Source organism: Cricetulus griseus, chromosome 9 (assembly GCF_003668045.3).
Source record: "Cricetulus griseus strain 17A/GY chromosome 9, alternate assembly CriGri-PICRH-1.0, whole genome shotgun sequence".
Taxonomy (NCBI): Eukaryota; Metazoa; Chordata; class Mammalia; order Rodentia; family Cricetidae; genus Cricetulus; species Cricetulus griseus.
In genome coordinates, this window is record NC_048602.1 from 25,091,568 (window position 1) to 25,110,037 (window position 18,470).

Here is an 18,470-nt window from a genome sequence, read left to right on the forward strand (position 1 = left end):
GACTTCTTAATATTTAAGTAGATACATATTATTTAAAATATAACTGCATCATATATGATCACATCTGCAAAAATGTAAATAGCAATTGTGAATGTGTGTAGGGCAGGATCATACGAATTCACTTATTACAAAGAAGAATTGCTGTTTTTTTTGAATTTTTGAATTTTTGTAATGAAATTAAAGCACAATGCATACTACATGAAAATATTGAACAGGAGTAACATCCATTTTGAACTGTGGGATATATAGTTTAACTAATATAGTGATAAATGTTACAGAAATTGGCAGATATCAGAATACTGTCAGTCAATGATGCAATAGGTACCCAACATAGAACCAAATAATAATTTACATATCTGTTTGATTCAACAGCAATATATGGGTTGTGAATGGTGACACATGTCTTTTTCCCAACCCATTTTAGGCAGAGGCCAGAGGATCCCCGTGAGTGCAAAGCTAGCCTGGTGTACATAACAAGGTCCACAACAGCCAGGACTATGTAAAGATACCCTGTATCAAAATAAAATGAATAAAAAGCAAGCACTGGGAGACATGGGCATCTCTGTCTAAGGGACACTGAAATAGCAGGGCGTCAGATCTGAGTGATATCAGGTTGCAATCATTCAGTCAGTCAAATGTCCATAGACTTGAAATTTGGATATTAAAACAGTGCTCGTCATTTCTCATCCCCAAAGTTGGAGCCCTCTAAGAGGGTTATTAAATTCTCACTATGCTACTACATAGGCATTTCTAACAAATAAAAAGAAAAAGCTGTGCCCACATAGAGCAGAATTGGAAAGCAGAACTTGAGGTATAAATCTGTAGAGGTCCTCAAAGCAACTCTCACATTGTCCTTGTAACTAACTATATTCTGGTGTATATTTTCCCATAGCAGTGAACAGGTTTTGTGCTTCCCAAAAGAAAGACAAGGAAAGGTGAATCCTGAGAAACATTCACCAACAGTTTCAGACACCAGGATCCTATATCTCTCAAAACAACCATACTGTCACTGTTTTTGAAAAGAGCACCAATAAGGAGGAACACATGTTATGGTCTCTCACCTTCACCCTTGTCAAACCATATTGGATTCAGGTGTTGGACTCATCTTCCCACTATGAGATCCAACCTGCTCAGGAGCTGTTCCCTAAAAGAGGATGGTCAGTTAGATTTCTGCAGTCACCCATCTTCCAGAGACTGCATTGTCCACTGTAGACTGAGTGCCTGAAGGAAAGCAACTCACCTATGCAGGTAGGATGCATTTGTGATCCTGGCTGTTGGATGTGGACCAGGATGCTCCTGGGGACCTTGGGTATAGAGGAGTTCCTACTTGAATCATCAATTCTGTGTATATGTTGAACCCTCTGCTTGTATCTGTACAGAATGACAGCCATAGAGCTGTTTGACCAGGCCTTGAGTGCAGAAAATAAAACTTCAGCGCAAACCTCCGATACTGCATTGAGTGAGTCCCTTATTTCATCACACCCTACACTGAAATGGTTTACCAAATATCACTTTCTTGTTGCGTCTTTTTTTCTATTCATTGTGATAAATGGGTACACACAAATATGAAGTCGATCATGAACGTGTATAAGACAGAGAGTATGCAGATGCATACATCCGGGGTTGGCTTTATGATTCTCCTAACAGTATTCCCTGGAATCATGGCCTGGAAGACAATCAAGAGATGTTTCCAACCGACAGGCTCCTGCCACATATCTGAATGTAAGAAAGGAGCCCACATATAAAATCATTCAATAACTGCTTCAACTCCATAGCTGCTATTTTGTGGGGGTACTCCTGAGGAGAGAAGGGGTCAAGGTTTTTGCATCCATTAGGTACTTGAGAATCAAACCTGTACATTGTAATGTGCTGTCTCCATTGTAAAGGAATAGATGGTAGAAAATGAGAGAAATTTCCCAGAATTCCCATTAGACCTTGTGAAAACAACATGATTCTCATGTCTAGACTTCAGAAGTCCATTCTGTGATTCGGCACACTTTTCTCTAGATTATAGCCAGGCTATTAGTCTGGTCATAATGAGTAATGATAAATGATTGTACCACAGCGTCAAGAAGGACGCCATTCATCTATGGCAGTAGCAAGAGGCCGAACAAAGGGTCCTTTTAGCACAGGATTTGAAGGCCAGCCTAGACCACCTGAAAAGTCTCATCTCAAGAACTGGTGATAGTACTTACTTTCCATGTCTGTTACTGTAACATGGCTCTACCTTAGAATGGTTGAAAGGAGAGCCATCAACTTTCACAGAAAATGAAGAATTCAGTATAATGTGATGTTGGCAAGAGACAAACAATGAAAATTGACAGCCTGCACAAACAAAAATAATCCCAGCATATACTGATATTTGCTAGTCATGATGTAAAAGAATATAACTTCTCTAATGACCAAAAACTTTAACTATATCAATTCTTAATATATACTGCATATAAAATTAAAAGATAAACAATGGGCGATTTATAATTTCACTCAGAATATGACTATGTTCTTGTGGTAGGGCAAAACTTCCTCAGTATTGTGTCAGCTGGATCCACTTTTAGTTTAACCTGAAACCAACCTGGCCCCTTTTCCAAGGCTTCCTTCCAAAGTCCTTTGGGAAAGTAGCCAACCCTGTTCAGGTACTTGGGGGGCTGAAATGACCCGCCAGTTAACTGCATGTTTTTTTTTATTCGTGTTAAACTGTTTTCTTGCTTTACTTTCTGCTGCCAACTGCCAACCAGAATGTATTTTTCTGGGTTCTTTGCCTTTAAAGCCTCCATGTAAAATGCATTCAAGTCTACTCTGTGAGAAGTGTTTCTATTTAGGCAGTCAACAAGCCTGCTTAATACAGAGCCTAAATTTGGACTCTGATCATGCTGAATTGCCTTTGGGTCACTATCCCACAATTTTTTTAGACATTAAAAATTTATTAAGAGCACAAAGTGCATTAGAAGTTCAAGTGACAACTTACATCAAATTGAATTAAGAGCTATCTCTTATGAGAAGTCACACCATGGCTTGGAGAGTTTGTGGGGCCACTGGCCCCTATCCCTAGGGGCCAGAATGGGTGTAAAGGATAAGCCCATATCATCTGATGAGTGATAGCTACTGGAGAAATGTTCAGTGTCTCTACTGAAACTGTGTCTGGAGTAATCATGTACCACTCAAAAGTCTATCGTGGAAAGAACTGGCTTTTTGGAGTCCATTCCTTATGGAGAGATGCTTTTCTAAGCCTAGACATGGGGGTGTCTTGGTCCTTCCTCAATGTGGGGATGTGCCAGATTTCATTGACCTCCTCATGGGAGGCCTTACTCTCTCTGAGGAGCAGACAGGGGTAGGCTGGGGGGGAGGTTTGGGGAATGGAATGAGGGAAAGATGGGGGCCCTGAGATTGTTACTTAAAAAGATAAATAAAATTAAAAAAATCAAAGTCCCCCTCCCCAATCACACGTGTGTACACTCAGGTCAGGACTGTTAGAGGGCTGGGCATTTCAATGGGATGAAATCCCACAGAATGTACAACAGTATAAAAATGGCAACATACACCAGAATGGGTGTAAAGGATAAGCCCTTATCATCTGATGAGTGATAGCTACTGGAGAAACGTTCAGTGTCTCTACTGAAACTGTGTCTGGGGTAGTCATGTGCCACCCAAAAGTCTATCGTGGAAATAGAATCAAAGAAGGCAGTGTGTTCATAGAGGGATGCTCCCTGAGCCTAGACACAAGGCGGTTGGCCTAGGCCCCATCCCAAAGGATACGACAGACTCTGATGACACCCTATGGAAGGCCTCACCATCCAGGGGGAGCAGAAAGGGTATGGGATAGGAAGGGTGTTAGCTGGTGGGGGGAAGAAGGGAGGCAGAGGGAACTGGGATTGGCATGCCAAATAATCTTGTTTCTAACTTAAAAAAAATGGAGAGAAAAAAGAAGAACTCATATGAATTCAATGAAATTACCAAATAGGGATAACTAAGGTTAATTATTTAAAAAAAATGCATGAACTTGAGAGGATGATGGGAACTATGGAGTAACTGAATGAAGGTGGATATAATACAAATAAATGGGCACATGAGCGAATTCTCAGAAATATAAACGAAATAAAAATAAGACTATTCCAATACAAAAAGAGAAGGCAGTGTGTTAAACAGTCTATTAGTGTAGTGCAGAGGGAGGAAGCTCTCGTGATCTCATATCTATTCCTGTGAGAGAAAGCAGAAACAATCCATTCTAAACTGGGTGAGAGAGCCTTGCAGAAGCAGACAGTAGCAGTTTGAATCAGCGCCGGGCTGAGCCAGGCAGGCCCAGGGAGACCAGTGTTGCTCTGCACACTCAGCAGCCATGGAAGAAAAGCCATCTGAACAGTCAAGAACTGGGGTAGCATTGACAGTGAGACCTAGGATCTGAGCAAGTGTAGACACAGTGGGGAGATGAGCTGTGGCTCTTGGAACTTCCAAATACTTGCCATATCCCCTTCTTCATGCACTGCCCTTGGACCACGCCACAGGGAATGGCTGCAGCCGAAAATGGAAACTACTCAATTCAGTGATGTAATCCGAGTTCCAAAAGACACATCCCGATGTCCCAAGTGCGATTTCATACCTTCCAATTTTTGTGTGTGTAGTTATGTGGGAGTGAGTGTACGTACAGAGCATGAAACTAGAAAGTGTCTTTTAGAGCATTTAGTGGGAGGGGCCGGAAGACGTAACAATACACGTGATTGGATAGTAAAAGAAGGAATAATGGACACGGGGCTGGGTTAGCCAGGATGAGGCCAGAGAAACGGGGGGAACAGAGGGGTTGGGCCAAAACACTACGAATTAAAAATGCCCCAAGGAAACTAGTTACTGAATTAGCTAACAAAATAGAGAAATAAAAACAAACTAGTGTGGTACATACACACACCTTAGTCCATGATTTGAAGCAATGAGATACATTTGCAGCACTCTCCAATCTTAAATGCAATTTGTATACCCACTTGAGACTGGCCATTCAATGTAGACATTATGTATTGTTACATAAGAATACCTTATACTCAAGAAAAAAGTACATCTATATTTTCCAGTGTTGCATATTTTCATGCAAATGTTTAGTCATGAACCATAGTAAGTATAATAATCAAACTTCAAACTATAATTGTCCTGCAAAGTATAATAATATTGCAACTATTTAATAATATGACAAAAAATGGTCTACAGATCAGGTAAGGTAAATTATCACATTGACTTTTTACCAAAATCCTTCAGCACCTTCAAAGACTGATGGCATCATCCTGGTGTTAACTACTTACAGTCCCTCTCTGTCAGACTGATATTCCAGTAAGAACCAACAGGGCCTGGCACCTGGTTGTGAACACTTCTGTCTTTTTCACTCAACTTTTACCTGTGGAATTATCCTTGTGGGCTCTCTGTCTGTCCCACAGACCTGTTTTTACCCAGATTCTCAATACTAGAATGAACACTTATGCAGGCTTCTCTTCTTTGCTGGCTCTGCTGCTCAGACCAAAATACAAAGTACTCACCTGGCTTCTTGCCTCTGCAGGATGATGTGTTCGTAGGGTATATTCAGACTCATTAATAACCAGCTCTGTGTGAGAGTCACCTGAGTTAGAAGTTTTGACAATGTGACCTCACCTCCCTCCAGAATGGCAATTTTCATTTCACCAGCAGTGGCAATGACAATGTTAGTATTGGGAGAAAAAAAATTCTTCGAACTTTTTCCAGTTAGTAATTAAACAAGATGTTTAAGAGGTTTTTTTTGTGAATATCTACAAATGAACAAGGTGTTTTGAAGAGGCATCGAGTTTTCACGATCCCCAGAGGATGACCAAGGTCATTTGGAAGGTGCTGGAAACTTTGAGTTCAGATTTGTGAGAAAGTTAGGCAAGTCTCTGTGTCCCTTTGGGTTCCACTAGTTAGTGACTTCCTTCAAGACAGTTCTACTTAGGATTTTTTTTATTATTTACATTGTTTACTACTTAAATGTTTCCTTGAATATTTCCTTCTTGCATATTTTGTTAATCAACTCTACCTGCTGCTATCTCCTTTCCAATTCCTTTCTTATCCATTACTATAACTCCCTCTAGATCGCCTGTGTTTCTCTAAGAAAAAAAGAAAGAAGGAAAGAAAGAAAGAAAAGAAAGAAAGAGGAAAGAAAACAGTCCACTCAGAGATACTGGTATGTGCATAGTGTAGGCACGTCTCTCAAAGCAAGGGTAGCTTCTTTATCAAAGGCGGGAATACTTAAAGAAATCTGACACTTCCTCTCCCAGAAGCCAGAAGTGTCCAACAGCTCCTCAGGTGAAACTGGTACCTCATGACAACATGCATTGTGCTTGGATTATGTCTTCTTGCTCTTGTGCAGGTTTTGTGTGTACTGAAAAAACCAGTGCAAGTTCCCCATTCTGTCTGCACAAAACCAATTTCCTTGGAATAGCCTACCTACTCTGGTTCTTATATGGTTTTGGACTCTTTTTTTCCACAAACATCCTTAACTCTTGGGTGGAAGATGTGTGAGACAGTGTCCCATTTGATCCTTGTTAACTCCAGAGTTTCATTATTCTCTTTATTTTGAATGATTGTGGGCTTCTGTTTTAATCACCATGGACTGCAAAAGGCTTTTCTGATGAGGGTTGAGGAAAAAGTTAATACCCAAGAATAAAAACATGAGTTTAAGATGTGTTTTATTATTATGACAACTTAGTAGAATATAGGTATTCGTTTTTTTCCCCAGGGTCTCTATACATTTCCAGCATCATATTCTTGTCTCTGATAATGGTGCCAAGCCTGGGTACCATCTTGTGAGCTCAGTCATCAATTAAGTCATAAAGCAGTTATTGCATCCATGGTGTTCATGAATCTTTGGAACTAGAAGTTAGACTTGTTGTTTTTATTCCTCTCAGGGTTCATATCTCTGTAATATTTATAAATATCTCTCCCCCTCTGAAAACTCTCCAGTAGAGATGGAGCTTTGTATTTCTCCATGTTTTTTGACTCAAATATATGGTGTCTTTAGCATAAGGGTCTTCGCATCTAGTGATCATAAACCCCTATGCATTGCAGGCTGTTGGTATTGTTCTTCAAAGTTCTCAATTTATTTCTTAAGTGTCAAACATCGAATCTGCCCCATTTTAGAGTACTTGGTGGAGTTACACAGAGACTCAAATCTTAGCAAAATACCTAAAGAAGTGGGACCAAGCGGGAAAACAATGTCACAATTAACATTGGAGATAATCAGAACATTTAGTAAACTATGATGCAAACTGATTTTGTAATAATGACATAAAGTGTGCTGAGAAAATGAAAAGGTATTGGCTTTGTGGAACTAGCATTATAAATAAGAAATATTCTTTATTATTGAGATTTAAATATAATTACCTCATTTCTTCTCATTTCTCATTCCAGCCCTACCCGCATGTACGCCATAATCTCTTTCAAATGCATGGTCTCTATTTCTTTAACTATAGTCACTTCCCTCTCACACACATATAAGCTCCTTAGTCCATACAGTGTTACTTGCATCTAAAAGGATTCAGTACTGATGATTTGGCACTTGATATACAATTGGGATTCTTTCCCTCAGCATTTCTTCATTGTCTGTAGTTCTCTGCCTATGAGAACTACAAGAGATCCAGCCATTTCAAGTTACCATGTATATCTGTATAATTCATGTTTGGATCCTGTTTAGGAAGCCACATCAAAGAAACTTCTTGGGTACAGCCTCTATGACATTAGTAGGAAATATGTTCTCATAGCCAATGTCCAGTTCCTCTGGCCCTTGGCAATCTTTTCAACCTGTCTTCCACTGTGATCCCTGAATACAGTTTGTGCTTAGATCTATCAGATGGGGTTGAGCACCAGGAGGGCTCTTGTTCTCAGCCAATTGGCTTGATGTAGTTATCTGTATTGTCTCCATCTTTTGCAAGTCTCATTTCCATGTTGAGGGGTGAGACCTATACTTTTTAGTAGTTTAAGGACAAATATTTACAATGTGGAAAAGAATCATTCTGGTTTAGAAAATTGACAGTAGCGGATTATTATCTAAGATCCATTACTTCACTAGTTCTGGGTAGTTGACTGTGTTTCCAGCACCAGACATTTTTCCCTTCTTAAAGAATAATATATATTTCCAAAATTTTTATGCAGACGTTATTAGCCTTAACCCAAACACAGACAAAATCCAACAAAATGTGATATATATATATATATATATATATAATATATATATATATAGTATATATAACATATATATCCTATATATATGATTTTAATTTCTATCACTACTTAGGAAAATGTTATATTGCTTGTAGTGAAATTTATGCAAAAGGTCATAAAGTGAATAAACCCAGTCATATAAACAGAGGGGAATGGAAGGAAGAAAAGAAAAGGTCTATTTTGAGAGTATATTCTCCATGTTTTGAAGTCCTTTCTTAAGTATAGCTCTCATTATTTCCTCTCACAAGTTTCATATTGAATTCAGAATTTTTTCCTAGATCTTCGTTGCAATACTTACTATTTTCCATTGTCACTAAAGTGCATTTTTGGCTGTTGCCCCATAGTTTATAATTGTCACCAAGTCTCTTCATTTTATTTCCCATACATAATAGCCAAAGTCAGCCTTATGTCTGTCCCAGTCTTTCAGAATCAAAAGGAATATGTCTAGATCCTGGTGCCCTTGATCTCTTGGTCTTTCTTGATCATTTTCTTTAGCATTTGTGTCTATCTTTTTTCAGCCAAGTCAATGCCAGACTCTTTCTCATTTTATTTAGAAGTGTTTGAAATCAATGCTAGTGTCTGGTGTATACTGGTCAAGAAATCTAGTAATAATCTTGGATTGCTTTTCAAATGACCCATAGCCCTATGCACTATGCCCTAGGCTTGTTCACTACCCTGCAGTGCTATTTGGAGATAGTGGAAGCTTCCCAAGGTGCAGTCTAATAGCCAGAACTTTGGTTATTTAGGATGTACATTTGAAGAGGATCTTAGGATTATGGCCACCCCTTTCTACACTCTTTCCTAGAAATTATGAGTGCAGAGGTTTTCTCTTCCCCCACCATGTCCTTTCTATTGAAAAATTTAATGCATATTTTACAGTGTAGCATAAATGTGACTGTTTTGCTTCTGATGGTATAGATTTTCAAAATTAACTTAGCAAGAGTTCTGCCTCTTTCAATAATTTGAATTATCTTCCTTATAAGATTACAGCACTGGAGAATTGAAAAGAAGATTGTTTTAGAAACATATGTAGGTAACAAATAACAACATTATATATTAAATATTTAAAAATGATGGACTAGAGATAAAAGGTGTTGCTGCCAACCTGAAGCCTTGGTTTGACCCACAAGACCCACAGGGTATAAGGAGGGTGCAAAATTCTACCAGCTGTATTATAACATCCAAACACATACCATATGATTTTCTGTACTAAGCACACAAAATAAATAAAACATAACAAATAATATTGTACAATTCCTAATATGTGAAATTGTTTATATACTACATTACAGAACAAAATTGTCTATATATACAGTTCCTGAGTATATCAAGAGCATGGCTTATGAAAACAGAACTTAGGGATGAAAACAGACATCTAACCCTGTTAACATGTGTATTATTTCAAGACTAATACATAGACTCCCATCTTGTTATATGATTTTGAAATGTCGTATAGCTTCAGTATTCTAAAATGGTTCAAATAGGCCAGACTCACAGCAGACTTTCTGTTGTCTGGCACTTACAATTTCTCTGACCCTTCTGTGATGTTCCCTGAACCAAAGATGCAGGACCTGTGACATAGATGTATCCCCTAGAGCTGGGCTTCCCATAATCTGCATTGTGTCCAATTGAGTTTGCTGTGATGATCTCATTTAAAGTAAATGAAGATTCTTTGATGATGCATATTAACTACATTTATCTGTGGGTCTAAGTATAACACTCATTAATCAACTATGCTTATCTTGCAAAGATGTCAGATCATGTGTGACAAAAATTCCTCTGTGGACACATAACTAAATAGAGATCCCAGGACAGGCAAAAGCATGGATATTAGCGAATTCCTGAGTTTAATTGGGGTTATTTACAGGAATATTGGTGAGGGATCACTTACAAGATCAGAAATGATTCAAAATCAGACATATCACCAGAGTCTGCCCCAACATGTGAGACAAGTAACAAAAGCTAGAAATTTCGAATACACCTCACAGCCTGCAGACACTCAATCTGTTAGAGAGTGTCCATTATGAGTGAATCAGTTGCGTCTAATATTCTTCTGTCTAGTTTGTTATTTCTGTTTCTTCCAGGTAGCTGGTCTTTTCTCAATGGTCTCCTCTGCAGATTGGCTTGTTTGAGAGCAACTCTCAGCTTTTATTGCTTACTCTGGAAAAGTTAACATAAGTAACCATTAGTCTCAGGGACTTTCTGCTGTTTTGAGCTCTCTACCTGACTGCTTGTGGTGGTTTCAGCGAAAATTGGCATCCTAGGCTCATAGAAAGTGGCACTATGAGGAGATGTGACCTTGTTGGAGGAAGTGTGTCATTGGAGGTGGGCTTTGAGCTTTCAGACACTCAAGCTAGAAGTAGTGCATCTTATTTTTCATTCTACTTGCCAATCTGAATGCAGAATTCTAGGCTCCTTCTCCAGCACAATGTCTGCATGCATGTAACCATGCTTTCCACCATGATAATTATGCTCAAAACCTCTGATCGATCAATCCATCCCCAATTAAATGTGTTTCTTTGTAAGAGTAGCCATGGTCGTCGTGTCCTTTCGTAATAAGTGAAACACTAACTAAGACAGTGTTGAAGAACCTTCCCTGCAGAAAAGAACGGTTAAATCCCAGAGGAGAATTTTTTCACAGCAACAGGAGTGCATTCTCTTTTAAGATCCATGACTTTCTTAGCCAAGGGGTTCTGCAGCATTCATATCGAACAATGCAGCTAGTAGAGTTTCAGTGAGTCCATGCCAAATACTATCTTGCCCTGACATCAAAACTGCTAATACCAAAGGTAGCCCGGCTGTAGCTTCTGAGGGCAAACATACTGTGGTAGCTACAAAGGAAAACAGTGCTGGGATGCATTCGGTAACCTTGGCAATCCAGTTCACATTGCGCTGATCATCACCATAGTCTTCTATGATTATCTTCTGAGGAGCAGATGCTGTATTATGCCTAGAATCCAGAAGGCTGTGGGCTGCCCGACTTTAAGTGGAACTATGTTTTTAGAGTGTCATCTCTTCTTTAACAGAAACCAAATCCTGACTGTAAGCATTGCAGCAGTGATAGAATGTTATCCTGTCAGTCAGGAGCCACGGAAAAACCAAAAAGTCACTGTAAGCATGGCAGTTCATAGTTCTGCTCCAGGGAAATATTTTCACAATGCAAGTGTAACTATCTGCTCTTTCAGGGAAGGGTTTCCTCAGCGAAACTGTTGCAGCACTGTTGTACTACAGAGAAGTGTTACAGCTCTGGACTACGAGGGGAAGTTTTCCCCAACAAAAGTGTTACTTCTCTGCTTAACACTAGCAAGGAGTTACAGCCATACTTAGGTATCCCAGAGTGTAACAATTCTGCTCTACTATGGGAAAGTTTCCCTAGAGAAAGTGTTCTGCTCCAGCTGTGGCAAAAGTTCATACATTTGGGCCCCTAATGGAGTGTCACATTGGAGAACTTACCTCACTGGAGAGATTTATTGGGAAGGAAAAATCTAGAATGGTGACTGCTTCTAGGGTGAGAAGCAGCAGCAATCCGAGCAGGGTACAGCGCTTTTATTGGTTTTCTTGGGGCTGGATCTTTCTAGGCTGGCTTGTGATTGGTGGGTTTTTGAATCCTGATTCTGGGGCAAGCTCAGGAATGGGGGGTTTTGTGTTCAGCAATTGCTGGTATTCCGCAGCCCGACTCTTGACTGATTGGTGGGATTTTCAGTCCTGGGGTCAAGACAGGGGCAGAATGTTTTTTTCCTCAACCCTTTTCAAAATACATTACCAATCTTGTGAGGCATGAGGTAACAACACAAGTAAAACTGGTGTAGGAGAACCTGCATCTTTGAGAACTGTTTCCATTTTTCCTTCTCTTTCCTCCCGTCTTCCTCTCTCCTCCTCCTTTTCCTCCTCAGTTACCTGATCCTACTCCTCCTCTGCCTCCTTCCCTCAAATGGCTTTCTAAACAGATCAACTTACTTTAACACTGTTCTTCACATGATTCTCTTCAGGATGCTATTCAATACCCGCATCTCAGGTAACCACAGATTTACCAGTCTTGGTTTTACACACAGCAGCCACCCTACAACCCACAGCCTCAAGGTCTTCCATAATGCTCCCATCTCCCAGGATGGAATCTCATGATGTCATAATGGCAACACTCTGAATCCACAACCTGCCATATTCATGGCACACAGACACCTTGGAAGCCTCCAAGACTGTATAAGTCTTTACTAATGACCAAACCCCAGGAGGAATCACAGATATGGTGTAACACTGTGAGGCTGAAATAAGACAGCATGTTCGCAGCACTCCCAAAAGTAGCTGGAATCCTGAATACCAAGGTAATTAAAACTCAAGCAGACACAAACAACATAAAATATCTTGGGGTAACTCTAACCAAACAGGTGAAACCCTGTATGACAAGAACTTTGAGTCATCAAAGAAAGAAGTTAAAGAAGATAGTAGAAAACGGAAAGATCTCCCATGCTCTTGGATAGGCAGGATCAACATCGTAAAAATGGCAATCTTGCCAAAAGCAATGCACAGATTCAATGCAGTTCCCATCAAAATCCCAACACAATTCTTCACAGAGCTTGAGAGGACAATTCTCAACTTCATATGGAAAAACAAAAGACCCAGGATAGCAAACACAACCCTGCAGGTGTGATTAGCTGTATCAGCCCCAAGCAGGCTGTGGTCAGCAGTACCTCTAAACAGGATTTCTCCCTACAGGAGACCACTTCCTGAACATCACACTAGTAACATAGACATTGATATTGACAATTAATAAATGGGACCTCCTGAAACTGAGAAGCTTTTGTAAGGTAAAGGACACAGTCAACAAGACAAAACAGCAGCCCACAGACTGGGAAAAGATATTCACCAACCCCATATCTGACAGAGGGCTGATCTCCAAAATTTACATAGAACTCAAGAAGTTATCCACCAGAAGACCAAAGAATCCAATTAAAAAGTGGGGTACAAAACTAAATAGAGAATTCTCAATAGAGGAATCTAAAGTGGCTGAAAGACACTTAAGAAAGTGCTCAACATCCTTAGCCATCAGGGAAGTGCAACTCAAAACAACTCTGAGATACCATCTTGCTCCTATGAGAATGGCTAAAATAAAAAACACCAGTCACAGTCTACACTGGAGAGGAGAAAGAGGAACACTCCTCCATTTCTTGTGGGAATGCAAACTTGTATGACCACTTTTGAAAATCAGTATTGTGGTTTCTCAGGAAAATGGGAATCAATCTACCTCAAGATCCAGCAATTCCATTCTTGGGGGATATACCCAAAGAATGCACATTCATACAACAAGGACATATGTTTAACTGTGCTCATAGCAGTGTTGTTTGTAATAAGCAGAACCTGGAAGCAACCTAGATGCCCCTCAACCAAAGAATGAATGGGGTGATTGATATGTAAAATAAGATTGTTTCTAAAATAAAAAAAATATTAAATGTTTTTTCAATGAAAGGAGCAAAAGAAAGAATATTTACTGGCATTTAACAATACAAGCAAGTGTGATATCTCTGTATGAGTCCATTGGGTAATGTACTTCATTTGCTGCTGGCTATAGTTGAGCCAAACCTAATTCTCTGAATAAACTGTGATACCTTTTTATTTTATGCTAAAATCACTTTATTCTAATGAACTCCCCAATAAAATCCTTAAAGCGATACAATGAAATCACGACTCAAAAGCACACTTACTCGGGTCTAAATTCAGTTTATTTCAATTTAGATCTATATAGTTCAGAGAGCTATGGTGAAGCCAAGCAGCTTTGCTCTTGGTTTTACACTGTCATTTCCAATTACATTTTCATGCCCTTATCCACCACACTGCAGGATGAAAAAATGGCAGAGCTGAAAATAGAAAAAAACCATTAACTTTCATAACTCATGAGTTCCTTTGCCTGCCATTGCCTAAAATTACCTTCCTTTGTCTCATTTCTAAACCTTAAACTAAAGTTATACTCACTTATTTACATATGCAGATTCACAGATGACAGGATAGCATCTGCACATGGAAGAGAACATGTGATTTTTTTTCTGTGTTTGTAAGACCTGGCTTAAATATTACTCATTATAAGTCCATCAATTTTCCTACTCTTTCATCTATCACTATAGTTTAATAATATTCCATTTTATATATAAACACAATTTGATTATGGATTTATCTATTTATGGATATAAATGTGGGCTCCATTTCCATGCTAGAGTAACTAGAGCAGCCATAAACATGGATGGGCACAAATCTCTATGGAAATAAATGGAGGTTTATTTCCAGGTATATACCAAAGAGTGTCAAATCTGAGTCATATAGCATTTCTATTTAAGTTTTTTTTTGAGGAACCTCAAAACCGATTTCCATAATGTATGTATCAAATATCTTTCAAACTTTTCTGACGAAGTCCGAGTTACGCTGTTGCCAAACCAGATAACAACACAACAACCAAAAAGGAAATTTACATACTAATCTCCCTGATGAACATAGATGCAAAATTTCTCAATAAATATTGGCAAACAAAAATCAAGGTAATTTTGAAACCATCATTCATTTCCAATCAATTTCTGTCTGAGGTTATAGATATTGATAATAGTTTTCACCGAGTGGCATGGGAAGATGGTCTATTCTGAGATGTTGTCTAACACTGTTGGTACAAGCTTCAGAGCAAACCAATGTGATTGTCTCTATAGCAGCTGAAAGTAGGGTATGTAGGAAATTATGGTTGAAGAAGTTTCCTGGTACTGCTGAAGACAAGAACAGTTGTAAATAGACAGGGGACTCCTGAAACACAACTTCATGGCCATCCATGCATTAGTTTTCTTTGTAGTTAGACTTCATGGCCCATAAGATTTCTGTGAAACAACCAAGCACTCAAGATGCCCTGGCAGAATGAAAGCCAGAAGCAGGGTGGCTTGATTGAGAACCTTGTTTCGCTAACTCTTCTGTACATCAGCTGGACAAAGGGAAGCCTTGACGCTGAAAGTTGAAGAGTGAAATCTTCCTCATACAGGGGGATAAGCTAATGTGGCTGATGGGGGAGGTCCTTCTGTGCATATGTTTGTCTTATTAGTTGATAAATAAAGCACTGTTGGCCAATAGGAAGCAAGGTAGGTGGGACTAGGAAAGAATGTGGATTCTGGGAAATGTAGGAAAGAGATGGAGTCGCCATGCGATCCCAGGAAGATAGGACTCTAAGTCCGGCATCCTCGGTAAGATAAGTCTTTATAAAATAAATAGATTAGTAGTTATGGTTGATAATTAAGACAGAACTAGCAAATGAGAAATCCTAGTCATTGGCCAGGAGCATTGTAAATAAGATAAGACTCTGTGTGTTATTTGGAGGCCCGTAGCATGGTGTTGGGGCTCGGGCCGCTGGTGGAGTTATTTTTACAAATGCTTCCAGTCTCTTTGGGGGTGTGGTCAGTGGTACCTGTGGCCAGCCCCAAGCATTCGTGGTCAGCGGTACCTCTAAACAGGATTTCTCCCTACAGTGGGCAGCTAATTCAACCAGCTGACAAAACTCTGGGACACATCATTTACATTAATAGTTAAAAGATAAGGCACTGCCTCCTGAACTTTCTGTTCTGACTTTGTGAGGGAGATGGCTGATATCACAACTGGATATCACAAAAACTATACCATTTATTTAAGAATAAGTGAGTTCATATTCCTCATCCAGACCAAACAGTCTCGGAACCATGGAGTAATGATTCATAAGAACAAAGGGTCCAAAACAAGGAAAACATAGAGAACTTAGGTGAGTGATGTTCACCAGCCACCAACTGGGATTATACAAAGGAGCCAAACAGCCTTGTAATATAGCAGAGACAGTATAAAAAGCCAGAAAGGTAGATACCAGTGCCAGGATGTTCTGGGTGGCTGTGGACTCAGGGGAGATTCTGCTGGAACCAGAAGGTCTACGGATGTGCTGAACCCTCTGCTTGTGTCTGTACAGAATGACAATCATGGAGCCACTAGACCAGGCCATGAGCAAAGAAAAGCAGATTTCAGGGCACACCACCAATGCTACATAGAGTGAGTCATTGATTTCATCCCGCCCTACAGCAGAGCAGTGTCCAAAATCTTGTTTTCCTGTCACATTGGTACTGTAACTTTTGATAATTGGGTACACAAAGAAAATTAAGTTTATCAACGTATGCAAGACCCAGAGGAGGGTAATGGAGCAGCCAATGTACTTAGCTGCTTTCACTTTTTGATCCTTACAACAGGATTCCTTCTGACTGATGGTGACGGCCTGGAAGACACTCAAGAGGCAGGTGGTGCCAATAGACACACTGCGGCCAACTCTTTCAATGTACAAAATCAATCTGCATCCAAAGTCGTTTAAAAACTGCTTCAAACCAAAAGTTGCCAATGTCTGGGGCACTCCTTTAGAGAGAATGATCAGAGTGTTGGCTGCCATCAGGTGCACGTGAATCAAATCTACAGTCTTTAATTTGCTGTCTCCATAGCAGACCAGATAGTAGTAGAACAGAGAGAAATTTCCCAGAATTCCAGTTGTAGTTAGTGACAAGACAATTATTTTGATGGTCAGATTCCAGAAATACATTCTGTTATTGAGTACGATTTTCTTTAGATAATGGAGAAAGACATTCCTCTGGTCAAAATCCATGAAAGATATTAATAATTCAAAACCTACAGAAAGGCCAAATCACAATGTTTCTTAGAGCTCAGAATTACCATCTCAGACTAGACTATATAACAAGAATTCCTCAAAGTCCATGACATAATCAATTATTACTTACAATGCATCTGTCTGTAACATGGCTAAAGGCCTCAGCACGCAAATGTGGATGGGTGGTATGCTTTCATAAACATAGAATGTGTAGTATTGTGGGCAATTATACTTGGTATGTGAGACACTAACAGCAAGCATAGTCCAAGACTGTGAAAATATACTTCTATTTTCTAGTCATGGTGTAAAATACTTGTACAGAACGAAAAAACACCAATTCTTAATGTGTATCCCATCTACAATAAAAGCTGATTAAAGAAGAATGTATGATATCATTATCATTCAAGATATTTCTACAGCTATATATAAGAACATTTTATTAAGAGCATTAAATGTATTCAGATGATACTGCAATTAACAACTTGTATCTTATGCTAATAGTTAAGCTCTTATGCAGTCACACCACATAAACACACACACACATAGACAAGTGCAGTGTGAGCACACTGGGGGTATTCAGTGGGATGATATCCCACAGAATCCTCAACAGAACAATAACAGGAAAAATAAGTCAGCAGAAATGGTAAGGAAAATGTCACTGTCTGAACAATGATAGCCAATGCAGGAATGTTCAGTCTCTCTGTTGAAACTAAGTTTGGAATAGTCAGGCACCACTTAGAACTCTAGAGTATAAATGGTAGAAGAAAAGGCAGTGGATTAGGCGGCCCATCAGTGCAGTGGGAGAAGATTCTCAGGACACAATATTTTATTCCTTCAGGAGAATGTGTCTGAAGCCCTCTTAAGTAGGGTGAGATCCCATTGAAGAAGTAGGCAGAAGCAGTTGTGAATTAGTACCAGCCTGAACCAAGAAGCCTTGGAAGGGTGGAGCCATTGCTCCACTCACTATTCCACCAAGTAGAGACAGTCACGTGGCATAATTATCTTGGAATATGAAGAATTTAAAACAAACCGGGGACCTTAGGAACTACCAGATAATAGCAGTTTCTCCTTACTCATGCGCTAGAGAATGGCTCCAGCAGAAAATTGAAAGCAGTCTATTACGTGAAACAATAAAAGCTGAGAAGGATCAATAGTTTCCCTTGTGTGTCAATGTTGTTTCTTGATTTACAATTTTTAAAATGTGAGAAATATGTGGGAGTCAGTGTGGGTCAAGACCGCAAAAACGAGAATGGGAATAAGATCCATCAGAGGATCAAAAACGGGCTCTATGAAAAATTTCCTAGCAAATGTTCATTGCAATGAGTCACTGGTCTGGTTAAAGGCTGCTGGCTTTTGGTAAACCCTCATCATTGGAACTCCCCTAGGATATTCTGTGTAGGCCCACAATGCTTGGAGATCCGGTGAGTGTTGTTCCACAGGACTAGTCTCTTCACGAGTTCAAGCATGGTGTCCTAGATGGGGTAGATTTTGGGGTGCTCCAACCCAAGGAGTGGCTCTGGGCCTGGGTTGTACCTGGTTATTCTGGGAGATTGGAACCTCCCACCTCAGGTGGAGTGGAATCAACATCATCCTTAGGTCCCTGCCTCCAAGGTTGGTTTACTCTGGTGAGTGT

General features: G+C 39.6%; 1 protein-coding gene across 1 annotated transcript; it reads right to left on the reverse strand.

Annotated features, from left to right (window-relative positions):
- Window positions 1-15,847: 15,847 nt before the first annotated feature.
- LOC100755160 (vomeronasal type-1 receptor 4-like) lies at window positions 15,848-16,771 on the reverse strand. Its single transcript, XM_027430862.1, has one exon. It carries the CDS (start codon window positions 16,769-16,771, stop codon window positions 15,848-15,850), a length of 924 nt encoding a protein of 307 aa, XP_027286663.1.
- Window positions 16,772-18,470: the final 1,699 nt, after the last annotated feature.